At 41.2% G+C, this 22,033-nt stretch overlaps 1 protein-coding gene across 3 annotated transcripts in view; it reads right to left on the reverse strand.

Moving 5' to 3' along the window:
• Positions 1–22,033, reverse strand: part of CACNA2D1 (calcium voltage-gated channel auxiliary subunit alpha2delta 1) — a 520,381-nt gene that overhangs the window by 416,214 nt on the left and 82,134 nt on the right. For all 3 annotated transcript variants that reach the window (XM_033958928.1, XM_033958927.1, XM_033958929.1), the window contains exon 3: positions 19,808–19,924. In XM_033958928.1, coding sequence (XP_033814819.1) covers positions 19,808–19,924 — 117 coding nt within the window. The remainder of the gene's footprint in view (positions 1–19,807; positions 19,925–22,033) is intronic.

Raw genomic sequence — 22,033 nt, forward strand, 5'->3', positions numbered from 1 at the left:
CACTAGCAGATTGAAGGAAATCTATATCTGAATGAATGACAGTCTTCTACTTTAAAAGATTGATGAAAATATGGAATCCTTTCTGAATGTATATTTAATACGCTCAGTGAATGCACAGTATAAGGTCAATGCATTTTTAGAGCAATCTGTTTTCGCTTGCTGGTTTTTTTAGGCATTGATCTGCAGAGAAGACATGGATATAATTAGATTACTAATATCACTGTAATTAATGTAATTTATAATGTGCATATTTTGTCAGGGAACTTGCCTAATCCACATAACAACATACTAAGTTGCAAAAAATGTGCATTGCCTGAAAAAAAAGCACACACAAATTCTTAGTAACCTTCTCGGTCCCCACTAGCCATTCCCACTCCCCTCCCACTTTCTTTAAAATAACTGAGTCTTCCAAACTCCCAAATGACAAAAGCGATCCACAACTGCTCCTGCCTCATCATCGCTATCTTGAAAAATGGTGGCATCAGAGTCTGAGCAATACAATTCTAGAATAGATCATTTAACAGAGCTCCTCTGTCAGGACATTTTTGCCAACTTAATACACTGGCTTGTAGAGCTCTTATAATCCTTGTACATAGGAGAGAGGATTTATGATGTCATTTAAAGAAGAGATAATAGCTTTGACATGAAGTAGATCTGCAAAAAGATAAGTGCTGACTCCATTAGCCTTGACCATTTCCAAAATGGTCTTGCGTGATGAAAACTGCTCCAGATTTTAGGGGAAATAGTCACCTTGCCAATGACTACACTGGACTAAGACTCCCAATGGATTACATGCATGGGACTCCTTGATTAAATTTACGATTTTTGAAAATGTGCCTTTTTAAAAATCATATCATATAAAGCTCTCGTTTCCATAATAATCAAAATAAAATGCACTTGTTTTTGATAGAATTTTAAACTAACAAAGCAATATAAGAAAGCACGCATGCCTCACAAATACAAAACCTTAAAAACAGCCCCTCCAAAGGGCTGAATTTTTTCAAAAGCTCTGGAATACTTTTTTCTCTACTGTTGTTGGAAAGGAAACTTAGGGGCCTTTTTACTAGAGGGTGGTAAATGTTTGCACTTAACACACTTTAATCTCAAAAATTAATAAGTGGCTATGCTGTAACATCTGGGAAGACGTCTGGCGTCTCTTCTACTATTGCTGAACTAAAATGTCCTTTTACCGCACTTTAAAATCATTTGTAATTATCGCAATCAAACGTAGGGGCTGGAAAAGATTCCAGAAAACATGGCACTTAGCGTCTCTTAGGGCTCCGTTTATAAAGGTGCGCTAACGTTTTTAATGCATGCACCGGATTAGCGCGCTAGCTGAAAATCTAACGCCTGCTCAAAAGGAGGCGGTAGCGGCTAACGCGCGGGGTAATTTAGCGCTAGCGCGCCTTTGTAAAAGAAGACCTTAATTTTCAGGTAGGTGCCATTTATAGAAATTAAGGTGGACTTAGGTTGCCCTAATTTATACCAAGGTTTTCTTGGCCTAAATATCGCCCCAACCACGCCCACTTCCTGGACAAGGCCCCACCTGAACGTCGTAGGCTCCATTTTTGCCAATTATGAGCCGTTTATGCTTATTAAATCGTTCATTTAGGCACCTAGATCGTCTAAGTGTATCCAACTTTAGGCGTCTTTTCTAGAATCAGGGCCGCCACTTTTTACACCAGGTTTCATTAGTCATAAAGTTAGGACATGGGAATCTGCGCTATTTGGATGCTCTGGCCCAACGTGCAACTTTTCAGAATGCCCCAACATGCCCCTGCCCCCTGCTATGGAATTTGTTTCTCAAATATTATAGGCAGTTCTTTACATATTGCTGAGAAAAAAATACATTGAAGTTCCTTGCTTCTTCCTCAGAAAGGGATAAGGATTTCTTCCAACAACAAGTTTTCAGAAAGTGCGTAAACAATGGATATTTCCAGAAACAGTCCTTAAGCGTCCTTCACGTGAATTTTCATTTTGATATTCTATGGATGTGTGAAATGAATTAGTTACCTAGTAGAGAGAATAGTGGGCTAAGAACAAGGGACTAAAGATTCATATCCTGCTTCTCCTCCATGTTCTCCTGGGCCAGGTGGAAAGTTTTACTGTAAACTCTCTAGGATAGGGAAGCTCCAATTCTCTTTTAATGTTATTCAACTTCTGTTTGTAAATACGAGGGTTACATTCCAAGCCTGGAATTAAAATTTTCCGTGCCAAGCATTTCTGTAGTAATATTTGGATTGAAGCATTGGTCCTGCTGGCAGGGAGCTCATTGGGAAGAATCCACTTGGCTAACATTAAGGGAAACAAACTATGTAGTAAAGAAAGAGTAACAAAAGCTTCTTGATTTTTATGGCACTTAAAACATTTTCAATAATGGAAAATAACGTGGGAGTTCCAAATGAGCAAAATTATAAAAATGATTGCTTCAAGTTATTCGGGAAATATAAATCATGAATTTCTCAACAAAGTTTAATGCTGCTCTGCTCTGTGATGATTTCTTGAAACCAGACACAAGCAGAATTTTTCTATTTCATATTATGTACATTAATGGAGATTTTTGCTTGGAGGAGGAGATGTGTTTTGGATGAACAACACTGAAGACTGGGATAATTGTATAACAGGAAATATAGCGCTGGGCTACATGATGACCAAGCTTCCTCCATATGTCCCTCTGCTCCCAGGATGAAATACGCCTCAAAACGCCCCCTGGTGGTGCCCTTGAACTGCAAACCATCAACCAATGTTTCTACTCCCACTGGAATCAACTGCCCCCACAGAAGGATTCCTGAACTTTAGCAAAGAAATAAAAGCGTACCACTTCTCCTAACTCCCCTGCCTATGGGCAGTGGATCCTTAGTATGTGTTGCATTCGGATAAAAACTGGTATTGAAAATTCTTGCACTTTAATTATGATAAACTGTAACCTGTAAACAGTATTTTATGTATACTAACCTAAGAATAGCCTTACTGGGTCAGATCAATGGTCCATCAAGCCCAGTAGCCCGTTCTCATGGTGGCCAATCCAGGTCACTAGTACCTGGCCAAAAGCCAAGGAGTAGCAATATTCCATGCTACCGATCCAGGGCAAGCAGTGGCTTCCCCCTGTGCCTTTCTCAATAACAGACTATGGACTTTTCCTCCAAGAACTTCTCCAAACCCTTCTTAAAACCAGCTATGCTATCTGCTCTTACCACATCCTCTGGTAATGTATTCCAGAGCTTAACTATTCTCTGAGTGAAAAAATATTTCCTCCTGTTGGTTTTAAAAGTATTTCCCTGGAACTTCACTGAGTGTCCCCTAATCATTGTAATTTTTGACGGAGCGAAAAATCAATCTACTTGTACCCGTTCTACTCCATTCAGGATTTTGTAGACTCCTCAGTCATCTCTTTTCCAAGCTGAAAAGCCCTAACCTTTTTAGTCTTTCCTCATACGAGAGGAGTTCCATCCCTTTTATCATCTTGGTCGCTTTTCTTTAAACCTTTACTAGCTCCGTGTTCCAAAAGGTTGCACCAAATACTGAGAAAACACTACGATGAGTAAAATCCTAGGTAATATGTCTGGTATTTGGGACTAGTAAATTCTGATGAACTGATCGGAGAGTATAGATTAGCAAAAAGTCAAGGAAGAGTGGAAGTCTAGATTTGAAAAATGAATATGAGGATAGTTCTATGAGACATTGTTAGCTACGTAATTTGCACATTTTCTTGCACCTGCCACTAATTTATCCCACCTTTTACAAAAGCACGGATGTGATTTTTAGCACTGGCTGCTGTGCTGAAAGCTCTGCGCTGTTCTGACGCTGATTGGAGCAGCCACAGAGCATTCAGTGTGCCGGCCAGTGCTAAAATCCTCTTCCGCGCTATTGTAAAAGGAGGGGATATTGAATGTGTTTTGAATCAACAGGAGATGATGAAGATCTTTGATCTAAAACCCCAGTAGACTGAATTATAATAGTCAAGAGGACTATGAACCAATTTGAAATGACTCAGACACACTTCCTGGCTTATTTGACCAGCAACCACAACATATGCCTCGCTCCTGGCATCATCTACACTTAAAGTCAAGCAAACATATGTGTATATGGAGATGGTGCATGTGAAACGGCTCCCAAAAGAAGTGTTATAACCAATGCTGGGTTCTGTGCCCTATTTAGGGTGTGAGGATTTATACCAACTGAAATCTGGTAGAAATCCTTGTGCCTAAATTAGGTGTGGATCTGCCATATTTTATAACACTGTGTGCAAATTCTAAAATATCCCCCCCTCATGGCCACACATCCTTTTGGATCCAGATACAAGAATTTAAGCATTATATTGACTTGAAAGATGTGGGCATCAATTGAAATTGCTGCCGATTACCGAATATGCTCGAATATAAACTGTAACTTAATCTTATTTGTACTCTAACTGTAATCTATTTATTATATCACACAGTAACGTGCAGTCAATTTAATATCCAATGTGCAAGTTCTTCCGGAATTAATCCAGCTACCTCTCCTCCCTTGTAACCAACCCCCCCCAAAAAAAAAACAACAAAACAAAACTGTTGTAACTTCACTGGAAATGTCCAGTTAGCTCTTTTGTAATCCGCCTTGAACTGCAAGGTATAGGCGGAATAGAAGTCCCTAATGTAATGTAAACTGAGGTACCCTTTTTCCTCCCTAAAAAGGGGGAAAAGGTTGACTCAAAAATAAACCAAACTTGCGCCAGTCTTGTAAGATTACTGTGGGATGGAGTGACCTGGTGGTTAAAGTTGCTATCTCAGGACCCTGAAGTTGTGAGTTCATTCCCAGCCTGCTCCGTGGGACTCTGGATAAGTCACTTAATCACTCTTTTACCCCAGGTACCACAGTTAGTTTGTGGTTCTTGGGATAGGGAAAATACTTAAGAGTACCTGATTACTATTCAATGTATTATAACCAGTGGAGATGAATTTCTTCATGAAAAGGCAGTAAATGAATATACCAACCACTGTGGGAACTCACGTCAGTCATTTTGAGCAGTGAGACTGCATGGAGCAGGAGCGTAGGTGTATCGCTCTTGGCTGGTTCACCACTGTACAAGCAGGGCTTAAGGTAGGCCCAGGGAGAAGCCTGCGATGGGTTTGAGAGGGTGAAGACTCCAATATAAACCGAGACCCCCATTTTTGGCCCAAAAATCTAGGTTTAAATTCGAGTATATACAGTAGCCCCCAATTAAGGACACTATCTAGTTCATAATTCAATTAAATTGGGCTCACACTTGAATTTATAGTCCTGGCCATACTTCATATGAATCTCTGCTTCAGGTATAGAAATTAGCCATCTGCAAGCAGTACCACAGTCATTAACTGATTGATCACTTTCTCACAGGTTCAAAGGACTGAGTGTGATCAGAGTTTAAGATTTTCTAACTGAGCAGAGCTTTATGGTTGGAGACCATATTGCACACGTGGAGGGCAATTTTATAATAAGTCAGCCATCTTGAGAGAGATAGAGTCTGTTTCATACCGATACATAAGGTACCTACGCATATGTCTTAACCCTCTTTCTTCCTCCCCTCTTAAAGTCAATCAATTTGTACCTTTGCTTAATCTTTGTAAACTATTAGCAACGTTGGAACTGAATGCTAATTGAATGCTGCAGTGCTGGCCCTGAAGCAGCGGACAAACAGTGAGTCCGCGAAACGCTGGCCGCGTCGGCTTGTGCAATACTGGCTTGTGTAACTATTTGAGCACTGCTGAAAAAAACATATCCAGAGACAAGCGCCGTTTAAAGATAAGTAGCTTGTCATCTTTTCAAATCTTTAATAGTGCATACAAATTTGCACTGATAGTGAGGTTTTCTATAAAATGAATTAAAATAAAATGAACTAAAAGTATATATAAAAAAAAAGTTTTCTACAGGAAATATTTAAAAATTAAATTATTAAAGTTTATATGTTTTAAAACCTAAGCGTTCAATGATTGGAGCAGGGAGCTAAATTGCTACGCTGATCACTCGAGTTTGTGATATAAATACCATGCGTAGGCTCCAGTTCTGAGACCGTGGTAGAAGAGTGTGATGCACTTCATGGTTATAGTGGTAGGCTAGTTTGTTTAGATTGAAGTGGATTCTTCAAATCATGTTTTGGATTGCATTTGAGGAAGGTAATAATGATTTGAATAACTTTTGATTTTGTATTGACTTCATTTTTGTTTTCACCGACACCAGGGATGAAATGTTCTCTTAGGCTTCCGTGGCTGGTGTCATAGCATGATGGCTGAAACGTTGGTTCTTTCTACATAGATGCGGCGAGACCCAGAAACCTGCTACAACTAGAGGTGAAGTTAGGAACCAACAAGCCCCAATTATACCAAATCAGCTAAACATGAGATCTACAGATATTTATACGGGGATTTTTCCAGCAAGAACAGTTGGCACTGTGGAACCATTGCATCTTTCCTAATAATATAAGTAGAAACATCTACACTTCCTTTATAACATTTATATTGATTTTAAGAACTTGATTCCTCTCTACACTGGTCATTTTTCACATTGACCCAGTTGTCGGAGCACCGAGCACACATCATAATATCATTTATTTAATATATATTTTTAAAAAATTAAAATTTAATGATTGAACAATTTTATATTTGACCAGATAGAACAAGATTTGAGGCAGCCCACACACTAGGATTGAGGTTCATTTGTGTTACGGTATGCACAAAACTAGTGTCATAAGAAACCAGAACAGAAGGATGCAAAGAGAGGCAGAAGATCTACGAAGCAAGCACAGCAGATCACCAATTGTAGAAAGTGAGAGAGGATTTTAATTCAATCAAATAAATATTTATGCATGATATGGTCATGTGGCACCAAAAGAATAGAATTAAAATCACACCCTCATAGTCATTTACATACAAGTAAATCAGTGATCAGGATCTGACAGTTGGGCAGAATTATTCATCATTATATTAACATATTAACATAGTAGATGATGGCAGATAAAGACCCAAATGTTCCATCCAGTCTGCCCAACCTGATTCAATTTAAAGTTTTTTAATTTTTTCTTCGTAGCTATTTCTGGGCAAGAATCCAAAGCTTAACCCGGTACTGTGCTTGGATTCCAACTGCCGAAATCTCCGTCAAAACCTACTCCAGCCCATCTACACCCTCCCAGCCACTGAAGCCCTCTCCAGCCCATCCTCCCCCAAACAGCCATATACAGACACAGACCGTGCAAGTCTGCCCAGTACTGGCCTTAGTTCAATATTTAATATTATTTTCTGATTCTAGATCCTCTGTGTTCATCCCACGCTTCTTTGAACTCCGTCACCGTTTTCCTCTCCACTACCTCTCTCGGGAGTGCATTCCAGACATCCACCACCCTCTCCGTAAAGTAGATAACACTCTTTCAGCGATTTTTTTTTTTTTTTGGGGGGGGGGTTACTTTTTCCAGAACTTTTGCTGTTATGCTCATTGATGCCAGAAATCCAGACCACCTGAGGATCTGAACCTTTGAAAACTGTGACATCTGGACCACCCAAGAATCTGAATTTAGATGTGTTGCCCCTCCCCTTCCCAGTGCACGGTCCAGCATCTCTCCCTCCCTTCCTTGCCCTACCCATCTCTCTCTTTTATCTTTTACTCTCACCCTTCCCCTGCCACTTATATCTTTTTTCAGAAGCAAACAACTTTTCTTTCCTTCAACACCAGTTGCAGTCTTACTTACAGGCTGCTTCTGGCCTGCACTGGGCTTTCCCTCTGACTCCTTCTGATGCAAATTCCTGTTTCCAGGCCCTCTCCTTTGGGTTAATTTTACAAGTTATAAACCCTTAAAACAGTGCTTTTTACCCAATCCTAGGGGCAATTGGGTTTTCAGGATATCCATAATAAAAATGCACTGCCTCTTTGATTTTCAGAAACTTGACGGGGTGGGTGTGTCCTGAGGACAGAAGCACCACCCTAGGATGCAGTGGGGGGAAGCACCCGATTGGTCAGAGATTTTAAATAAATATTCTCTACATTCTGCATCCTTCTTGTTACCCACCAGATGTTTTTTCCCTAAATGTTTCTTCTCTTTCTTTAAAGATTGTAGTTCATCCACCTCACCTTCTGTACCAGTTATTGATTTGTACGTATATACTTTGTATTTAATTGTATAAAACTGTTTTGTTTTGTCCCCTATTTTTAAAATGTTTTACGTATTGAAGTATTTGACATTGCGTGTACAACAAACCTTAATAAAACCTGAAACTTCATTGTAAGAATCCCACAAATCTTTTAAATAATAAATGGTCATTCCTTACAAAAACAGTAGACAAAGAAAAACTCTTTACAACCATAACAAGCCAGGCAGAAAAAAGTCTGTAGATACAGAACCACAACATTTCCGCTTTAACTGGGCTGCTGGCTGTGAATGCCTCTCTCAGCTGTTCCTACAAGTTGATGCACTGTTAGGTTGCTTTCTTATCTCATCTGTTCTGCAAGCAGCTGTATCATTATCTCTGGATGGGGTCTTTCTGAAGAGACTCCATGACCTCCGCATGCGTTTTGATACTCTCTCCAGCAGGAAAAGTACCATCTAGCAGACATTACTCTGTCATTTCTATTGAGAACCATAATTATCCTCCTCAAGTAGCACCTTGGCTTGTTTAACTGATTAGAGGCCAAACAGAGCAGACAGCAAAGAATGACAAGTTATAGAAGCGTGAGCCTTCTCATGGAGGCAGTGGGGGGAAAAAAGCTCCCATGGTTACACAATGCACTAGACGGGAGAAGCTGCAAATTCAGTATCTAGCTCTAAATTCATCTACAGAGAGAGCACAAGAATTCCCCCTAATGTGGCAGAAAAATCTTTGAAAGGGTGCTGCACCCATCCAGTAATTCGCACATTAAAGTGGTCAGTTTAGAATCCTTGTGAAGCAATGCTATATTTAAATGGTGTAAGTTCTACAATGCGCATGCGGCCCCAGTCGAGGGCGATGCAGTGTTTTCCTCTGCTGCCCCCGGATGTTTTCTGTCTTGCCGGCTCCTTCCTCTGTCCTGCAGCAGCGTTTTTTTGTCGGCCAATGCAGCCCAGGGAAGCCAAAAGATTGGCATTCCTGTTCTACATGATCTCGCTAGGTGCTTGGGACCTGGGTTGGCCACTTTAGAAACAGGATACTGGGTTTGATAGACCATCTGTTCTTATATGTGTAAATACACTTTTAGGGTGTCTATTTTTACGCAGGCTTGTCACAGGATGCACAGTTTCAAGGGGGGCAATGTTCTGAGTATGTATGGACAGGGCAAAAATTATATGTAAATTACCCTTTTTATAATAGGGATACACATTTTTGCAGTGTCCCCGTCAGCATTTTTACACACTCTATGGCACCCTCGATGATTCTTCTTGTACATTGGTTTGCAAAATTCAGCAGTTGAACGTGGAAGCAGCTTGAAACAGGTGAATGTTCTGATCTCCATTACCAACTTGGATAAAACTAAGTAGCGGAATGAATCAAGCTGAAAAAATGTTCAGAACTTAGGCCTGGATGCACTAAAGATACCGACTGGATCGCTGTTGGCAGATTCTGGACGAGTGATCGATGCACTACCAAGTTTGCATGCAAATGATATGCAAATCCAAGAGATCAATCACTCAGTGAGCGATTGACACATGTGCAGAGCCCTAACAGCAGTGACAGGGGAAGCAGCCTCCTGTCACTGCTGTTAGGGCTTCTTTTTTTTTAATGGCACAGATGTTGTGCTTGTGTTACACACGCACAATCAGCCCCATTAAAAAAAAAGAAAAAAGCCCCCATTGCTGCTGGCCTTCCCCAAAAACCCCTCATGAACTGGCACCACAATCCCCTCACAGCAGCGAAAATGACAGCGGGGATGCCTACCCAGTCCTGGACCCCCGTGCCACCATCCCCTACTCTCACCCACCACTGATGATGGCCCTCCCCAATGAACGCGGCACTGGGAATCCCCTCCCAAGAGAGAGAGAATTGGCAGATGGGATGCCCACTCCCTCCTGCCAATGGAGGCCTCTCCTGAATTATCCACTACCCTCTCCTCTTCCTCCTGAAAAAAAAGGCAGGAGGGATACCCACTCCCTTCTGCCACTGGGTCTAGAGTCAGTTTTTCCGATCGCTAAAACTCCTTTTTTTTTTGGGGGGGGGGAATAGCCAAGTGATGTTAGTGAATCAATCGCTTGACTACTTTGCATGAGGTTTTAGCTAATTTACATGGCCAGATCGGAAAATAGGTGATTGAGGGGAAAAATATACGGTGGGCCATTTTGTGCAGCGGGTCAGTAAAAGTGATCGTCACTAAATCTGTGAAAACAGGTTTAGTGGTGATCGCTAGCTTTAGTGCATCTAGTCCTTAGTCACTCGGGTTTCTAATGTGGACAGGCCTTCATTGCCAGTGTTGACTACGACTTGTGCTTATTTAGTAGAAGGCCCAAGATTACGGAATGCTTTACCAGATCATATCCAGAAAAGTTCCTAAAACAAACACGTTTGACGTGAGGGCTTTATCCAATTCCTGTATGGTATCTGATTAATCTAGGCTTTCTCGATGTACTGTCACTGTAAAGTGTTTTTGTTAAGATTTCTTTTAGAATTTTATGTACTTTTTGAAATGAAAGCCACCTAAGGATAGGCAGGATATAACATTTTTTAAATAGATAAATAAATACAATGGAAGATAAATTAAGGGGAGCCGAGTTGTAGTCCTTGGGGCTAGTGTTATATTATTTATCAGGGGACTTGATATATTTTTTATGAATCCTCATATCCTAAAACGTTTCTGCAAAATCATGGCCATTGACCTTTTAGGCTCGGTTGGTAATATTGAAGTTGCATGAAAAATGTACTCTCCTTAGTTAACATTTGTTTCTCTTGGTTTTCTTTAGAGATTTCCTGTCTTTTCTCATCCTCTCCTGTGATGTGGGCTTTAGCATTGTTTACCTTTCAGTATACTTGAAGGGATTATTGCTTGCAAATATGTATATTTGTGAATATTTTCTTTTTCTGTAAATAGAGATGGAATTTATTTACACTGTATGACTAGCTGCATCAAAGCTGCAATTAGGTCAGTCTAATTGTCTATTTACCACATAATATAAAGTGTAAATGTTTATTATGAAGGATCCAATGACAATAGCAGCTCATGCTGTGAATGCATGAAGAAGGAGCCAGCGGAGCATCTTCTAAATACATAAAGTGAGGGGTGATATAGTTTGAAAGTGATATTGAGAAACCCCTGAGAAGAATAGCCAAAGTGATTTGGATCTTTAATGAGTATTTGATAATTAATCAGGTTAAGTAAGCATATAAGAAAACATGACCATATCACAGAAGCTTACATCAACTCACATTGGCTACAAATCCAAGAAAGAATACAATTTAAATTCTACTGCATGTTATTTAAAGCCTTAAACGGAGACAGCCCATCCTACCTGAACAACCGCCTCATCCAAGCATCCACAACCAGACACAGAAAAATGCATTCCTCATTCATACCTCCTCCAATTAAAGAAGTAAAACGATCAAAACTACATGACGGCCTCTTAGCCACTCAAGCCGCATGACTGGACAACCAGATCTCCAACCTTCTGATGACCACCCCCGACTACAAGACATTCAGAAAAGAAATAAAAACTATACTTTTCAAGAAATTCCTGAAGCAGCCCTAACTTCACGTTCTCTTAATAACTCTAAATTTGACAAACGTGCTTCCATTGTTACCCCCTTTCAAATCTTTTGTAAGCCACCTTACTCTTAACAACTCAAGAAATGTCAAAAGATCCACCCTTTACCACTCTAGTAAATCAATCGTTCTCCCAATGTAACCCCGTTTATAAATCTTTTGTAAGCCGCCTTGAACCGCAAGGTAATGGCGGAATAGAAATCCCTAATGTAATGTAATGTAATATATTATTCAGGGAAAATGAGACAGATGAAATTTGGAGCACATGTTGGTTATGAGTATATAATGAGGCTAACCAAGAGATATACAGAATTTACCATATACAGCATTGCATTGAAAATCTTCACCTGATCCTCTTGAAACCTGTGACCAGGCAGTAAGAGACTGAAGACCCTTTACTATAGCCCACTAAATAGTAGTTAGTGCAGGTTTTAGCATGTGATAATGGCTACCATACACTAAAACAGCCAGTGCACTAAAAAATCCCACATAGCATGGTATAGGCAGATATCGGATACAACCTGCATCTTGCAATTATTGTATGCTGTCCAATGTGCAGGTAGTGTGGGTACAGCTAATGCCACCCTAGGAAGTGATACAGGTATCCAGTGGCGTACCTTGGGTATGTGATACCTGGGGCCCATCATTTTTTGACCCCGCCCTTGGTACGACACTGCTACAGTTCAAAAAAGGCTAGGAAGCTGGTGGGAGTGGCGAAAGCGTCCTTTAAGGCGTGCACCCGGAGCGGTCCGCCACTGCGTGTATCCATGCTTGGCATCAACGCAGTGAACTTGTCTGTGTGGTAACTACAGGGGAATGATAGATTCCTCCCCACATACACACACATCCCCCTCCCAATAGTTACTGCACAGCTTTTGAACATACCGTCATTTTGACCGTGAATATGTGGTAAATGCAAAATAATTTACCACACTTTAGTAAACGGGCCTCTATGTAATCTTTCCCTCCCTGGTATAACAAAATAGCAAGGGAGGGTCTAGAGCCAAAAGTTGTAGGAAATTAAAATCAAACTGTCAAACTGATCTCTCCCCCTTAAACCATTCTTCTACAGCTCATATCCTCGATGCCCTTTTCTTCTACCCTTCCTTTTTCATAACCTCCAGACTGGGACATTCCAAGACCAAAGAGGCACATGACATACAAACAGATGCCAAGCGATTGGGTCAACCATTTTTTTTAGATCAAAAATTTTTATTAGTAATGATCAACTTTTCCACATTAGCAATAAGGGTAACTATCAAAGTGAAGGATCCATTTTACTTTTCTTTGGTGTTTTGAGAAGAAACTAGGCCAACAGATGCTGAGCAACTTGAAGCTTTCTTATCAACTAATTTGACAGGTCCACATCAAAGAACGAAGAAAGGCCTACAGAGTAGAACGTACAAGGTGCAGGAATCTTTATAAAAATCCATAAAAAACACTCCAGTCCGCACTCCATGTGTACGAGCGCCATATTTTATGGATTACTATTTTATATAGACTTTTAATAAAGATTCCTGCACCTTGTATGTTCTACTCTGCAGGCCTTTCTTTGTTTTTGGTGTCTGCCTTTTACTGCAGACCTGTTGGATTTTTCTTTGTTTAGACCCACACAAAAGAGAATGAAATAATCCAACACCACTAATCACTACTTACCAAAACAAGCTCTTTTGTAAATAATATTGCAACTGAAGTACCACATTCAGTGCTGACACAACCCAACTACTATCCCACCTCAAACTCTTCTCACCATATCCCTTAACAAAATCCACAGTAGGCAAATTTTCACCACCTACCATCACCCTAAGCCCAAAGGATGAGCAAGTGACATCATCAAAACATATATGACTGACTTAGAAACATCTGATTCTTTTCTATGAGGATGGTGCAAACAGATTATGAATTTTCAAGTTCAACTCTTCCTTTTTTTGCTTCTTCATAGAGTATGTACATTAATGATACAGGAACAATTAAATTAGCCATTATTATTTGACCTCATCACCTTTCTCTCCAATACCAACACCACTCCCAATATAAGTCTCTCAGACCAAACCTGGTCAAATACCCCCTGGTCTGACCACCTCCTGTGCAATTTTGAACTAGCCTGGCACAAAAAACAACCTGACAAAAAGCCTAACCCCATCCATACAAAGCAATTCATCTGGACAAGAGAACATCTTAATCCAGCAGACTTCTGGTCACACTACACTCTCATCTCCGACTCCGACGTAGACCCCAACTTCCACCTAAATTGGGAAAAATTTAGCGACCAGGTTCTTAACACCACTGTCCCTCTTAAACTTCGCTCGAAAACTCTTCGCCCCTCAAACAGCTGGTTTGACGCGGACCTCCTGACCATAAAACGAGAAGTCCGGAAACATGAAAGAATCTGGCGTAAATCAGGGACTGATTTAGACAGACTTACCTGGCGACTGAAAGTCAAAGAATACAAAAAACAGATCATCGATAAGCGCAGTAAACACTACTCCCAACTAATAAACTCCCCTTCTCTAAACAGCAAAGCACTTTTTAGACTAGTTAACTCTCTATTCGACATAGACTCTCACAAACGCCCCACCTCCGACCTCCCTCCCTCCGCAATCACTCTAGCCGACCACTTCGCGAACAAAATCCACACTCTAAAACTGTCTCTTTCAGCTCACAGCCCCGATCCCCCACTCAACCTACGCGCAGCAGACACAGAAGGTTCAATAGCCGACATGTCCTGGACCTCTTTTGTAAATCCTGACTGGAATCTATTCCTCGAACTTTATTCTAAATACGCCAATTCCAACTGCCTATTAGACACTTGTCCTCCCACCATCATGAAATGCGCCCCCCCCATCATTCAAAGCAGAACTCTTCAATTGGGTATCTCTATGCCTGTCCACTGGACACTTCCCGTCCGAACTTGGCCACATCCTCATTTCCCCTATCCCTAAACAACCCAAGGAGCCAATCTCTTCCATCACCAACTACAGACCCATCGCCAACATACCACTCTTCCAAAAACTCATGGAAGGTCTTGTCAACAACAACCTTACGAATTACCTCGACAAGTACAATATTCTTCATGACTCCCAGTCCGGTTTCCGCCCAAATCATAGCACCGAAACCGTCCTAGCTGCCCTGACAAATTACCTCCTCCACCTGTTCTCACTGGGTAAAAGCGCCCTGATACTTCAATTCGATTTGAGTAGTGCCTTCGACCTGGTCGACCACGACATTATGCTCAACTGCCTTGACTCCATCGGCATCTCCGGTCAGGTAATAGATTGGTTCACAGGCTTCCTAACCAACCGTACCTACCAGGTCCACAGTAATGGAGCCTTCTCCCACCACTGGCGTAACCCTTGTGGAGTCCCACAAGGCTCTCCCCTATCCCCCTCCCTATTCAATATTTACTTGACCCCTCTGGCACGAAGCCTAGCAAACTCTAACCTAAAATCGTTCATATATGCAGATGACATCACCATCATTGTTCCCATTACCTCACTCACTCCAGAAACGGAAAAACTCATCGCATCTATCCTCACCAAGTTAGAACTGTGGACCTCAAAACTCAAATTAAAATTGAACTCTGAAAAAACCAAAATCTTCCTAGCGAGTCCCAACCACAAATTAACAAACACTTCCCTCAGATTGAATGGGCTAGATTACCCTATCTTACCCACCATAAAAATCCTTGGAGTCATCCTGGACCGCACCCTAACCTTCGATGACCATACCAGTGCCCAGGTGAAAAAATGTTTCTGTACCCTCTGGAAACTGCGCACCATCAAACGTTACTTCGACCACCAAGCCTTCCGTCTACTCGTCCAATCTCTGGTATTAAGCATATTAGACTACTGCAACATTATTTACCTGGGATCCTATAAAAATACCATCAAACGTCTTAGAACAGTCCAAAATGCGGCCGTCCGCCTCATCTATGATCTCAAAAAATACGACCATGTTAGCCCCTACTACACCAAACTCCATTGGCTCCCAGTAGAGGCAAGGATCATCTTTAAGTTCGCCTGCCTCTGTTTCAAAACTCTAACAGGATCTTCCCCAATCTACTTGTCTGAGCACCTTGAAATAGCAGGCCCCTCTCGCACACGAAACGCCCACCTATTCACCTTTCCCTCCCTAAAAGGCTGCCTCTACAAGAGATTCACTGATAGAACCCTAGCATTCCAAGCGGGCAAATGGAACAATTGCCTTACCGCCCTCATCTCCAACTCTCCACCCTACCACCTGTTCAGGAAGTCACTAAAAACCTACCTCTTCGACAAATTCCGCTAACGCTGCCTTCCCCCCTTCCCTGCACCCTCCTGACCTCGACATGCCTCCATTCCCTCTGACTACGCCCCCCTCCCAAGCCACTATGGCCTCTCTTTCTCAAGCTCTGTTTTATCTAATTGCCCTGCCTTTTCATAGCCTCATATTTAACATCACTGTAAATGTACCACCGCTTTAACATGGAACATCGCTGTATACGTACAGTCTCTTCTTTAGTATATGCCTTTTTATTACTGCTATTTATGTAACATCTTTGTAAATGTAATAACACTGTAATATGTATCATCGCTGTAAATGTACAGTCTCTTCTATTGTTAACCGCATTGAACTTCCATGGTATTGCGGGATACAAGAATAAAGTTATTATTATTATTATTATTACTATGCACTGGGCATGGAATTTAATTACAAATGGGAGGTGATTGAAGTTTTAATATGAAGTCTTGCATTTAAAAGAAATTAAAGCAATATTCCAATGATATATTGTCACAAATGGGTCATGACCTCTGAGTACTCCTCCTAACTCTTTTGATAAAAAAAATCTAAAATCATTTCTAGGTCTTCAAAATTTTCAGATAGTCTGATCATTAGAAGGCAGAGATAGCAGAGCCTATTAAAAATTAACTTTGGTAGATCAATCAGATAATTGGGCCCAGCCACCTAGCTGATAACCTCACTTGTGCTATCAGGACTACAAGAGGAAAATCTTGGAGAATTAATTTAATCTAAAAAAACCAACCCTGTTCCTTCAGGTAGGAATGGTGGGATTTATTTGCCAAGCTTAGCTAAGCTGCTAAAATGAGACTTACTTTGTGCTACTGTATGGATAAGGCTGCATGGTAGCTTAGCCTAGGTTCAGTTTTATATTAACGGCCAAACACAGGGCTGGGCAGGATATGAGGTGGTGAATAGATGAAAACTATACCTTATTAAAGCGAAATGAGTCACTGTGCTTAAATGTGATCAGTAAGAGCCAGATTCTATAAACGGCTCTTGAAGTTAGGTACTTAGATAGGCGTGACCTGCTGATCCACGTGCCTAACTTAATTTTCTTAATTGGCACTGAAAGCACCATAAAAAAAAATGATTTATAAAAATTTGCCGGTAGGTGCACAACTCATAGGCATCTAGATTGAGGTGTCTGCTAGCAAGTAGGCGTGGCAAGGGGCAGATTTGGGTCAGATTTTGGGTGTGGTTTAGGCCAAGAATACCCTGTTCTAAATGGGAGTGTGCCTAAGCTTTCAATGCCTAAGACTGCTTAGATGTCACTAGGTGTCATTCTATAAACAACGCCTAGCGGATGATTGACAACCACGCTTAACGGCACCTGGTTTATAGAACCAGGGTCTAAATGCCACCTTGATAGATGGTGTTAGTGGCGGCATCCATGTTTCAAAAGGTGTATTATGTCCAAGTTAGCTGTACGAGAAGATGCGTGGCACAACACCAAATTCAAGCAGAAGCTTTGCCAACTTAATCTACTGCAGCTCTCTTCTGCAATATCGTACACCATGTATCATTTACCTATCAAGTTTCCTATTTTGAGATAAACTGTCACCTGACAGAAGTGATTGATCCTGCAATAAACAAAACTGCTTTGAAAACTTGTGAGTCAATTTTCAAAAGATCTGTATACAACCACAAAAAACAGGGAGGAATGGAGGGAAGTATAGTCCAAAAATTGAAAAATATCACTCCAAAACAAAAGCCAAGAAAGCTAGCTAGCCTCAGACAAACGGAGAGGTGGACCCACACTCTTCCACCAAAGCATCATAGGCTAAAAACTTTCGCACAAGTTTAAAGTTAGCAGGTGGGAGCAAAAAATAGCAGAGATTGATTAATGGTAAAAACCACTGAACACAAACAGGCCAGGCCGACGATCAGGGCCTTAGCGCCAAATCCAGGCTATCCTATAACACAAAACCCAAACCCAAAAGGGAAATGAAATTGCTCACCTGCTAAAAGTTGAAAAAGAGCAAAAGCTCATTCAACTACTTACAGTACGCAGATCCTAACTGCTGCTTTCAACCACAACTTTCAAAGCACTGTTGTGGGGCTTATAACCATGTCCAGCCCTGTCAGGAGAAAGATCGTGTGACAGGTCAGCTGAACACGAATCCGGGCAGACCATGTCAGCTCATTCACAAGCATGATTTTTTTCAACTACGCTGTTTGGTACTTGATCAGATTCCTATTCATCCTAGGGGCGGCAATAGAAGACTTCAACTCCAGCGCAGGGAGCAATTTGGAATTTTTCAGCTCCAGGCTGTGCAACCCCATGGATTAAATACAAGCATCGATTGCTTCTATTTTTACTGAATCCCATCAGCATTTCTATAGTTAATCATGTCATCATTTTAGTTTTATCTTGTTTGCAGTATTTCTCTAGAATGCTCTCTTTTGTGTATCAGCTGTTTTTAGCTCATGTGATTTCAATCATTCTGTTTTGTGAATGAGCTGACATGGTCTGCCTGGATTCGTGTGCTGTGCGTAGGAAGTGATGTCAGAGGGAGAACCGACAGGGTCGCAAGGAGCATGTTGACGTTCTTGTTGCTCGTGGTGGTAAACAATTAGACGTATGGGAGAATGGAAGGGAAGGAGCGGTGGGGTGGAGATAAGGGCGGGGGAGGGGTGCTACGCCGCTATATAAGAGGGTTTAAGTTGTTCCTAACGAGGTCCAAGGAGTTTTATACTGCTGTCAACCATTAGGGTCCTTCTCATTGGCACAACTGAGAGTTGCCTGGGATGGTGATTCTGATGTCACCACACTATAGATCACATGGAGTAAGCTCTTGGATCTGGGACTCTGCCCTCCTTTTGCTTAAGATTCAGTGTATACATATTTAAGAGGGCTTGACCCTAGATTCTGTTGTGAGGTCATTAATACAGCAGTGGCTGAAGATTTTCATTCAGTTCATAGTATCTACGTATTGGCTGCAGGTTTAGTTTTGTAGGAACAAGAAAGTCATGGTTGGCCCGGATCATCAGTGGGCTTAGGAGATGACCACATCACGAATCCAACCACAAGATCTGTCCCTATGCTAGCTCTGCAGGTCAAGAGCCACTTATATTCTTTAATTAGAAAGGAATAATCTAGAAAAAAATTCAGAGCAAGCTTTACATTTTGGCACTAACAAATAACATTGCCACATTAGATGAAAAAAAGAAACTCTTATCTTTCACTTACATCCAAACCTGCTTTAAAAGTCTACTTACAAAACAAACAAAAGCAGAAGCTAATGAGTTAATGTACAGCTTCACAAATTAAAATTATGATACCTGCCAAACATTTATTATATAGGAAAAACACAAGTGTCCTTCTTCATAGAATAAAACTACTGTAGTTGACCTATAGGAGTCATTGTTACACAATGTTGGGCAAGAGAAGCATAACTTTCCAAAATCATGGGCTAGTTATCGTCCCAGCTTCAATGTTTCCCTACCGCATGGGTGCTAGAGGTGTTGTTTCTTATACAATACTCTTCCTCTAAGCACTCACTGTGTTCCTCCGTAAGACACAAGATATTGACCGAGATGGACCCTTGGTTTGAACAATTGGTTTAAAACATGTGATGGAGCCTAATCCCACCCTAAATTCTCTTACTTCAATATTTATAAGGGGGAGGGGTGAAAATGATCGAATAACCCTACAAATAACCTGCGATTCCTATTTACAGTACCATGTAGCAAGTAATATTAATTTCAGCTCTACAAGCCACCAGGCTAACTTCCTCTTCACTTGCCAACATTCAATTTACATAAAAAAATTAACTCCTTCACACATCTTTTCCTGGAACTGAACAAGACATTGGAACAGAAAGCAATCGGTTAGCAGAGAATGGGATTTGGAACTCACCACCAGAGCTTTGGATCGGTTGCTCAGTAGCTTTTCAATCTCTCGGGCTGCGCTTTCCACCAGGCGGTGGGCGTTGTTGGCTTCTACTCTGTATAAGTCTTTGTATTTCATATAAATCTGCACAAGAGAAACAAAGCAGATGAAAACAATTGAATGTTACAGAAAACGCTTGAGTCCGAGGCCTCTGGCTGTTCACTGTTGTCCCTGTAACCAAGTTAGAGGGGTGGAAGCATTACAAAATGGTGCAAGACCCCAAATAGCAACTAAAGATGGAGCCCATCTAACTGAAATGGGGTTGTAGAAGGGAAACCTCTGCCCCCACCAAAAAAAAACCCCAACAACCCAACAATTGAGAAAAAGAAAACCTAACTTGAATGTAAGAGCAAGTCAGTGAGTCCAATGTGAGGAGGGCTTAAGTAAGACCTTTTGAGGTGGGGGGATTCAGCTTACATTATTCTCAGTTATAGTAAGTATTTGCATGCTGCTTTTTTGCTTTGCATCAATTTCAATCAATTGAATAAAAGGACAGTCATTTATGCCACTGTTGTGTCACATTTGGATTGATTTATTTAATTCGATTTCTATCCTGTCCTCCTTGGAGCTGAGAACGGGTTACAAGCGAACATTCACAGTAGGTTACATTAGACAGTACATTTTGACAATACAGTGATTTGAAGACAGCCTGGATAGTACAATAATTTAAGAGCATTCGTAGTAATAAATTCATAGGAATAAATTACCCAAATTTGTCCACCAAGCCCCTTCCCTTGTTTAAAAGCACATTGAAAATCACCTTTTTGATATAGCCTTCAGTCCATAACCCTACTCCCCACAGCCAGCAGATTAACTGTTTCCCTTAATGGTAGCTATGACATCCTGTTTGTCTGTCTTGTCTGTTTAGATTGTAAGCTCTTTCGAGCAGGGACTGTCTTCTTTGTGGCTATGTACAGCGCTGCGTATGTCTGGTAGCGCTATAGAAATAATTCATAGTAGTAGTAGTAGTCTTTGGGAAGCAGAGCTGAGATTGTGATGTCATAATGCCTCATTCCACCAATAAGAGCCAACCTCATCAGTGATGTCACAATGGCTTGATCGTCCTGTACTCCCCTCTTCCCTCCAACCCAGCCAGCAGATTAATCGTTTCCCTTCACTGTATCCATGGCATCCTGTTTGTCTGTCTTGTCTGTTCAGACTGTAAGCTCTTTGAGCAGGGACTGTTTTCTTCTTTATGCCTCTGTATAGTGCTGCGTACGTCTGGTACTGCTATAGAAATAATTACGTAATAGAAGTAGTGCATTATAAAGAACATATGCAAACTGCTATTCCACCTATGATCCAGCCAAATGCCACCTCAAAATATACCTACAAATACAGATATGGTTACTGTGGATGGGCAGATTAGATGGGCCATTTGGTCTTTATCTGCCATCATGTTTCTATGTTTTTATGTTCATAATGCCTGGGAGATGTTTACAAATGTATCTCTGTAAAATGGCCCAGGATTCTGGTAACAAAAGCACATCATTGTCCACTGACTGAAAGATTTTATATTATCAGACTTTTGTTGGCCTCACAAAATAGAGACGTTTGCAAGAAAAGAGTCTACAAAGAAATCAAAGCACCTAACAGAAAAATGTCTTCCCAACCGAATGAATATTCAGAATGAAAAGTAATAATCAAAAAGTGCTTGGAAAAGAAGAAGAACCAAAAGGTTATGTCCCAACAGATGGCAGAAGTTTACAGCCCCATTTTCTCTGCCATTCAAAAAAAATATTATCTCAGTATCTTAGCAACAGCCAGATCACGTTACAGTGTTTACTGTACGATAGCTCGGAGGAATATGAATTTGACTCTCTTTCCTTCTGGTTTGCAGACATAGAAACATAGAAATAGACGGCAGATAAGGGCCCACGGCCCACGGCCCATCCAGTCTGCCCACCTTAATGTCCCTCCCCTACCTTTGCCCTGTGAAGAGATCCCATGTGCCGATCCCATTTGGCCTTAAAATCAGGCACGCTGCTGGCCTCAATCACCTGTAGTGGAAGACTATTCCAGCGATCAACCACTCTTTCAGTGAAAAAGAATTTCCTGGTGTCACCTCGTAGTTTCCCGCCCCTGATTTTCAACGGATGCCCTCTTGTTGTCGTGGGACCCTTGAAAAAGAAGATATCTTCCTCCGCCTCGATGCGGCCCGTAAGATACTTGAACGTCTCGATCATGTCCCCC

The sequence above is a fragment of the Geotrypetes seraphini genome, chromosome 9, assembly GCF_902459505.1.
Source record: "Geotrypetes seraphini chromosome 9, aGeoSer1.1, whole genome shotgun sequence".
NCBI classification, from domain to species: Eukaryota; Metazoa; Chordata; class Amphibia; order Gymnophiona; family Dermophiidae; genus Geotrypetes; species Geotrypetes seraphini.